This window comes from Chionomys nivalis, chromosome 8, assembly GCF_950005125.1.
Source record: "Chionomys nivalis chromosome 8, mChiNiv1.1, whole genome shotgun sequence".
Lineage (NCBI taxonomy): Eukaryota > Metazoa > Chordata > Mammalia > Rodentia > Cricetidae > Chionomys > Chionomys nivalis.
The window spans coordinates 89,793,143-89,802,159 of NC_080093.1; the positions used below are offsets into that span (position 1 = coordinate 89,793,143).

Below are 9,017 nucleotides of genomic sequence, written 5' to 3' on the forward strand. Positions count from 1 at the left end.
GGGTTAAGATGGCTCAGCATGTAAAGAAAGGTACTTGCTATCAAGCCTAATGACCTAAGATTAATCCCCAGTACCAATATGATGGAAGGAGTACTGATTCCCACAAGCTGTCTTCTGACGTCCATAGGCATGGCATGTACATGTGTTCACACTAAATAAATGTAATTTTAAAAACAATTCCTTAAACCTGTAAGAAATTCCTAACTAAAGTAAAACTTAGTAGACCTGGAACTTATTTTGGCAAACAATGATATGCACTTTACATAATTTTTTTCAAAGTAGTTACCCAATTTAATTAGCATAAATTCCCCACCTTTCCCTATCAATGTTAATATTTATATGTACTTGGATCTATTTCTGTTTTTCGAGTTATACAGTACTCACCTCAGGAGAATTGAAGATGCCCACTTGTGTTCATTCAATCTCATCCGATCTAGAAGGAAGGCATCAGCACCATCTCAGGAATATGCTTCAGGCCCTGTCCCCAATGCTAAGGTACAGGTGCATAGCAGGAACTGTTGAGCTTTTGGTGACATCTAGTGGACTATTCTTATAGGGTAACCTTGTTTGCTGTCAGAAAGCACACTTAACTACTCAGCTTTTTCAGCCAATAGGGCAATTTCAAACTGAAAATCTAGCCCTTACTGCACACAACAGTTCTCCACCTCCAATCTTCCTCTGGTCCACAGTTCAGGTGCACTCAAGTGCAAACTGAGATTGCCACACCTGCCTTCTGCCATGGAGTGCTGAGGACACAGGTATGTGCTACTGTGCCTGCTTCCATTCCCTTTTTCTCATTGGCCCTCATTTGTTAATTTATATTTTGGCATTCCTCATTTCTGCTTTTCTGGTAATCAACCTCAAGGTATGCACTAAATTAATTTTACTGATTTATATGCATTCCCTTTAGCTTCATCTCTAAGCAAAATTACTCTTATTCAGAGCTCAAGAAAAGCAGTAAGAAAATTTCCTATGTCCTACATTTAAAATTTATTCTCATAGCAACCTGGCACTCATCTTTAGATCATATTTTGGTTATTACCTCTTTAAGGTTGCATTTTCTGGTGTCCTGTGCCAATCTCTTACTGCTATTACCTCATAGTTAACTGTAGCATAATTAAATTTGCATGCATTTGTATAATTTAATCAGCCTAGCATCCCTTTTGAATTTAAGGATTAAGTTATGGCTGGATATGTTAACTCGGTGGTAGCGTGCCAGCCCGGCATGCACAAAGCCCTGCCTTCAATCTCCAGCCCTGTGGGTGGTGGCACATGCCTGTAATCCCATCACTTGGAGGGAAGAATCAAGAAGCTCCAGAGCTCAAGATCATTCTTAGATACAATGCAGAGTTTGGGGCCTGCCTGGACTACATGAAACCATAGGTCAGAAGCTCAACTGGTATTTTGTTTAAAACTGCCTGGCTAAGGATTACTTTCTCCAGAATGACTTCCCAGCAGACTGGCCTCCTAGAAGACATCTGATTTTTGTAAAGTTTAGTAGGAAAATTGTTAGGCCCGCTTTTTAAGACAATTCACAACTCATTCTACTGTTTTAACCAGTTGCTCACAGCTATGTTAGTGTGGTCCCAATATAGAAAGTTGATGTAGGGAAAACTCCAGACTGAGGAGTTGTCTCCATGGGCAAAAGGGGGAAGCTGTATTGCTGTTCCCCTGCACCACCCCCAAAACATTCCAACAGGTCTCTTCAGCTCATGGGGTCATTGCTGCACTGCAGCTCCTCTAGAGTTAAATTTTATGCTCGATAATGATGTTCCACATTATCTATACATATTTATTACTGGGTCTTTTAAAAATATGCCAGGCAGTGGTGGAGCATGCCTTTAATTCCAGCACTCAGAAGGCAGAGGCAGGTTGATCTCTGTGAGTTCAAGGTCAGCCTGGTCTACAAAGTTAGTTCTGGGACAGCCAGGGCTGTTACACAGAGAAACCCTGTCTCAGAAAAAAAAAAAAAAAAGTCTTAGAAGGGCTATCCTGGGATAGAAATTGTCTTTAGAATTAGTATCACTGCATATGCATCAGGCAGATTCTAAAAACATTTTTTTACCTCCATAGGGAATGTATGTATGCAATGTAGGCTGACTCTGCTTGATGACTGCTACATCTGCCCTCAGGAGGAAAACACTGAGAGCAGAGTCATTGTCCCTGAAAAAGGAATATATTAAGAAAATGAAAATCACATTGCTTTTAAAATAGAAGCTAAAAGGAAGGTGGGTTTGGGAACCATATAAAGAAATGTTATAAGGGCCCCAGCTAGTTTAAAATGTTTTCAACATTAAAATTACTATTCAGTATGTGATGTTAATTGCATACGTTTTTCATTGCTTCCAGAACAAGTCTGGACCTAGACGGGGGCATCAGCCTACAGTCTAAGCACCTAGGAGATATAAGCACCTAGGAGATAGTGACAAAGAATTCAAAGGTCCTCCTTAGCTACTAGAGAGCCTGAGCAACTTTAGGATGTAAGATACCATCTCAAAAGATAAAACTAAGCCCGGGGGAGTGGGGGTGGGGGTGGGGGACAGGACCTGCAACTTCCTAAGATTTGGAATTCAGATATGGAAATTATAGCTGAGATTATCATAAACTAGCTATAAGTCATTTTGGAAAGTTTCTAGACACTTAGTCAAGTGTATCACCTTTAACATGAGAACAAAGGCACATCACCGTAAAAATGAGTGACATTTTATTGTTTGGTTATACACCATGTACTGTGCAAACCTCTAATTTTTATATTAAAATTTTTACTGTGAAACTGTGTTAAATACAAACCACAGAAATAATTTATTTTTTTCTTGGCTTTTAGAGGCAAGGTTTCTCTGTATAGCCCTGTCCTGTCCTGCAACTCTCTGTAGACTAGGCTGGCCTCAAACTCACTGAAAGCTGCTTGCCTCAGCCTGTCTACCAAGTGCTAGGATTAAAGGCATGCGCCACCACTGCCCAGGTTTTTACTTTTAAATTGGAAATATATAGTTTCTCATACACTATATTCTGATCATGATCCCCACCCTACAACTTCTTCCATATTCTCTCCACTTCCCCATATATTTTAATTCTTAAAAATTTAGTTTTGAGAAAAGGTCTCACATATAAAACTAGGGTGTACTCAACTCATAATCCTCTGCCTCCACCTCAAGGGATACCATGCCCAGTAAAATCTATCATTCAGAAAAAAAAAAAAAAAAGCATAGGGCATAAGATACACCTAAAACTTACTCCTCTTCCCATCTCTTCCTCCTCACACTAAATATCCCTATCCTATGTTATCACTCCTAAAATGCTTTTTGATTTTGTGTATTTATACAATTTACATTTATACAATGTCCCCCTTCTACCACATACTTTATACTTACTCATGTTGATCACTGAATCTGGTCAATTCACCTTAGCTTCTGGGTGGACCTTCATTCTCCGGGTGAACTGTTCCTGATAAGCTGTTCACACCCTTTAAACACACCAGAGGGCTCTAAAAGGCCAGCTTTGTGCACAACTCTCTGTGTACTTGTGCATTTTCTGGGGTCTTTTCTTGACATTTCTGGATCATGAAGTACACACCTTTCAGCTCTACCAGGCACTGTCAATTTAGTTCCAAAGAATCTATCAACTTCTACACCTACCAGGAAAAGTATCAGTCCTTTTGCTCATTTATTTCTTGTCATTTTTTAGAAAGTGACTTGCAAAGCATTCTTTTGGAAGTTACTTCAACATGCTTCCAATTTATTTGATATTTCACTGTTAACAGTACCTTTTATCACAAAATATCTTAATAGTGTGGAAATCGTATCAACTTTTTTTTTTTTTTTTTTTTTGAGACAGGGTTTCTCTGTAGCTTTGGAGCCTGTCCTGGAACTCCCTTTGTAGACTAGGCTGGCCTCGAACTCACAGAGATCCGCCTGCCTCTGCCTCCCAAGTGCTGAGATTAAAGGCGTGCGCCACCACCGCCCGGCTCAACATTTTCCTTGTAGGTTTGTACTTTTGTCTTTAAAGAGAATTCTCTACCCACCTATGGTGAATGCATTTAATTTTCCTTCAGCTTTCCTCTTCAGAATTGTTTCCAAACCATCTAGAACATTATTTCTGTATATGGTGTGAGTTAAAGAATCTGACTTTATCATTTGCAAATCAACAGTCATTTTTAAAATGTCCATCCTTCCACCACTGACTTCTAAAGCTACTTCTATCATATAACAACGCTTGTATCTGGAAGTGGAACTGTTTCTAGGCTCCTGGTTTTGGTCTACTGGTCTATTCTTGTCTGTTGTTAATATACGGTTTAGATTGTTAGAGCTTTGTAATAAATCTTGATATCTCCTAATACTTTTCCTCAATACTGTTTTGGTTCTTCGTGCTTTTTATTCCGCCATGTAAATTTTAAGATTAGTTATATCATCCATTATCTTAGAGTTCCTTCATAATTTGTTGACGAAATAAAGCTACTGTTTTATTTTGGGTTTAGCTTGCCAATTATTAATATTGCATCACAACTGATCAGCAATCAATGATGTTATTGAGGGGAGGGGAGCTATGACAAAAATGCATTGTGACTTCACTTGAAGTTGCATTGCTTTTTCAAGTTAATTTGGCACGACTGAGAAGCTATGGTTAAGTCTTCTCAATCATGAGCAAACATTAAATTTCCATTTGCTTAGTTCTTCTTTTGTTCTTTAATAAATAATTTTTCCCCATAAAAATCTTAGTTTTGCTAGAATAATTCCTGCATTTAAAAATTCTATTTGCTGTAATTCATCTTCTGGGCAACTATATGGCATATCCTTTAATTCATCTACTACATTGTCAAAAAAAACATTCTCTAAGGTTGTGTGTGTTGCACTCAGAACTCTATTTTTTGTTGCAGCTGTTCTTGTGTTCATCTGTTTCGTTGAGCAATTACACTGAAAATAAATTTTACACCTTTTTTTCTCACTCAAGCAGGGGAATTCCACAAGTTATTTCTTGACCTGAGTTTAGGGTGAAAAGGAGACTTAAGTCTCTCCCGAAGTATCTTGAAAGAAGCCTCTCTGGTCTTTCTCTGCCCAAACCCCCCTTTTCAGTGGGGAACACTCACCAAACCCTTTGCCTTTTTCAGACAGTTGACCCTGTCCCTTCAAAGCACTTGAGATTCTCAGATGTTGAAATGCAATCTTTCAGGGATTCTCTGACCTCTGTTCCTGAGAAGCTTCACCCCAGGGGAAGAAGCCCAATTTTCTCCACCTGAACCAGTACCTCAGGGTTAGGAATGGAAATCATTACGATCCCCAAATCCACCACTGGCTCACTTCTTTCTTAATAATGTGTAATTAATGGTAAAAATAAACACTATCAATTGATAATTTTGAGCTGTTTTTTCAGCTTTGAGGTTGGTTTGCCGAATTTTAAATTTAGTATTCCATCGCTGTTCCAGTCATGCAAATGCTATTTTGGGGAGTGAGGTGACAGGAGAGTCTGCAGACCCCCAAAGAAAAGGCAAAAATAATAAAAAAATGAAATAAAATAAAGGTCAGCATCCATTTGCTTTAAACTCATTGAGCATTGAGCGAATGGCACCTTCTTTACCCAGCATCTGGTCTAAGTGGGCTTGGCTGCCGCCCTTTGGTTTGCTTTTAGTGCTGGGAACAGAGATGGGGTTTGAAAGACACTTTGAAATCCAGTGGCGAACACCACTTTCCCCCCAGCTCTTTCTCCCCAAACCCCAGTTTGGTCTGAAGGGGCAGCATGATCCTTTTTCCACTTTAGGTGGCCAAGATTTCTGTGAAAACACCTTAGAACCACTTGCCTCCTTTGTCAGGCAAATTTGGAAGGAAGCCTTTAGAGAACTACTTTGAACGACAAGGAAGACCACTACTCAGGTTCAAGTCAGACTTTTAACATGAGCTTGTTGAAACGTTTAACAATTCCAAAATGAAATTAAACGAGTTTTAACTTTTTTTTTTTTTGCCTCTCAAAAGCATAAAAATGCAGAGGTAGTTAACATGAGGGGAAAAAAAAATCTTAAAACGGTAAAAATAAGGAAAACGACTCTTCTTAGTCCTAGTCCTTGGGTGAGTTACCAGGAAACTAATTCTTCTTTTCTTGACTTGGACATGAGTCCCGAGTCCGGAGGGGCTCAGTACCTGCTCCGACCTCCACCTCGCTCCAGGCGGCTTCCCACTCGGCCTCCGCCCCTGGGGGGCGCCCGGCGGCCCGAGCGGCTGTACGAGTCGCGCGGGGTCGGGCAGCTTCGTTCCACAGACGGCGGCAGCCCACGCTCCGGCCTGCCCACGCGCTCGCGGCCACTCGAGTAGCGCTCGCTGCGGTAGCTGTCGCGGCCGCCGTAGCCGTCGGGCGAGCAGCCGCGGTACTCTTCGTAGCGGCCTCCGCCGTAAGATGGCGGCGGGCCTCGGGCAGGGCCGGCGCCCCGCGGGTCCCCGTAGCCGTCGAAGGGGTCTCGGTAGGAGCCTCCGCTGGGGTGCTCGGCGTAGTCGCGCTCGCGGCCCCCGTAGCCGTCGCGCTCGCAGTAGCCCCTGGAAGGGCATTCGTCGCGCGCGCTCGAGTGGCCATAGTCGCGGTAGCTGTAGTCGCGCGGCGAGGGCGCGAAGTCGCGCGGGTCGCGGGCGCTCGCGTAGTCGCGGCTCGAGTAGCTCTCCCGGGGCGAGTAGCCGTCGTCGCGCGGGCCCAGGTACGGGTCGCGGCGCGGCGGCGGCAGCTCCCGGCGCGGGGGGCCTCCGTAGCCGTCTCGGCCCCGCGAGCCCGGGGCCCGGCCGCGGATACCCGCGCCGCTGCGCGCCGGGCCCGACGGCGCGGCTCTCTTGGGCGGTGGCCCGGCCCGGCGCGGCGGCGGCCCGCGCTTCAGCGGCATCGGAGCCCGCGCAGGGCGCAGGTCGAAATCCCCCGCGTAGCCGCCTTCGTCGGCCGACCCGCCCCGGGACGGAGGGCGCCGCGGGCCACCGCCGCCGCGGCTCCCGCGCAGGCCCCTCGGGCGGCCGCGGCTGCGGGGGGGCGGGGGCCCGCGCCGGCCGCTCTCGAACACCGGCTTGGTGGCCTGGGCCACCTTGATGGCCTTACCATCCAGGGACTTGCCGTTCATGTCGCGGGCGGCGGCCTTGGCGTCCGCGGGGTTCTCGAAGGTGACGAAGGCGAAGCCTCTGGACTTGGAGGTTTCCCGGTCCTTCATCAGGAGCACCTCGATGATGCGGCCGTACTTGCCGAAGGCCGCCTCGAGGGCTTTCTCGTCGGTTTCCAGGTTGAGCCCTCCAATGAAGAGCTTCCCCGGACGGTCGGCTTCGACCATGGCGGCGGTGGCGAGGCTGTGGAGCTGGAGGGCGGGACGCGAGAGACGCGGCGAGGCACGGGCTCGGCTCGCCTGCCGGTCGACGCCGCTTCCTACCGGTCGGGTGGCGCAGTGCGCAGGCGGGAGGGCGGAGGGTGGGCCGGGCGGGCCCTCAGCCGGGGCGCTCCTGGCTGTGATTGGTCGGCCGCTCTGCTCCTCAAGTGGCTGTCGCGGGGATGCGGAAACCGGGTTCGGAGCCTCTCGCTGGCCCTGGCTTCGTGGCGGGGGCTCCGTCCCTGAAGCGCGGCGGACCAGAAGCCGTTAGGGGAGGGAAATGAAGTTCCACTGCTCTTAATGAGAAGAATTCGAAGGCATTCCAAGCCTAGTTACCAAAGTGGTTTTCAAAAGCAAGCAAGCAAACAAACAAAAACCCTGGAAGATGAAATTAGTAGTCGTTTAGAAGATTTAGAACGAAATTTGTATAAAAAGTTTAGTAATAAGATGAGAGGGCTCGCTTCTTTTTTTTTTTTTTTTCTCTTTATTTTTGCTTTTGCCCGGGTGGGGAAGGGAGTGTTGATAGGTGAAGTACCAGTGAGAGGGACTGACTCATGGTTTGGATTTACCCCGTTTCTTGTTTTGACACATTCTGCTGGGTTTTGTTTGTTTGTTCACCTTAGTCTGTTTGGTCTCATGTATACAGTAAAGTGGGTTTTACATTTCTTATTGCCAGTTTTAATGTGCTTTGTATTAACCGTAATTATCTTTTTTTTTTCCTCCATTTTTCTTACTTTTCTTATAGGATGATTTGTCTTTATTTTTCCTCAGCAGAGAAAAAGTTATGCTTCTTATTTTTATTCTTCTATTTTCTCTTAATCTTGTCTAAGTTTATAAATTTTCTTACCAAGTATTACGTTTATTGCTTAATCTTTCATGTGTGTATTCATGTGTGTATTCTCTCACTGAAACTCTCACCTGGTGCCTTCCTTCCTCACAACTGGAGTCACTATTTTTTCATCTACCGCCAATGAGTTTTGCCCATAACTGGTGTGGTGGTTTTAATGAGAATGGCCCCATAGAATATTATATGCTTACTCATCGGGAACCATTTGAGAATGGTTAAAAGGGGTGACATTGTTTGAAACAGTCCTGTCACTGGGCATAGGCTTTTACGTTTCAAAAGCCCGTGCCATGCCCAGTCTCTCCCTTTCGCTGTCTGCAGCCCAAGGATCACAATGTAACTGTCACCTCTCCAGCACCATGCCTGCTGCCTGCTGCCTGCCACCACACTTCTCACTCCGATGTAAGCAAGCACCCAGTTAAATGCTCTGGTCTATAAGTTGCCTTGGATGGTATCTCTTCCCAACAATGCAATGGAAACTAAGAGAGCTGGGTTTATGCTAACCATGCAAATGCTGGTGGGGTCCTGGATGGGTGCAGTGTGGAAGCTGACCACTTAGTCAAACCAGCAATAAGAACATGAGAACTTTTGTGCTCCTGAGGAGTAGGAAGGGATCAGAATTGAGTTACTTCTAGACTTTACTCATGTCAGGGAAAGAGGAGAGCCCCTTGTGCCTGGAACTTTTGCTCTCTTTTGTTCTAAGGCTCCTCTTAGATTAGTTTGGATGTCTCAGTAGCCTGAAAGGGGTCATTAAAATTCAGTAGTCTTTACTAGAAGTTTAGTGAAAAAGAAAGCAAACTGATTCTTTTAGGGCCAAAGTGGCCACGGGTATAGCCTAGAACATTGTGAAAGAAA

General features: G+C 45.2%; 1 protein-coding gene across 1 annotated transcript; it reads right to left on the bottom strand.

Moving 5' to 3' along the window:
* Window positions 1-6,121: 6,121 nt before the first annotated feature.
* On the bottom strand, window positions 6,122-7,285 carry Rbmxl2 (RBMX like 2). The gene has a single exon (XM_057779461.1). It carries the CDS (start codon window positions 7,283-7,285, stop codon window positions 6,122-6,124), a length of 1,164 nt encoding a protein of 387 aa, XP_057635444.1.
* Window positions 7,286-9,017: the final 1,732 nt, after the last annotated feature.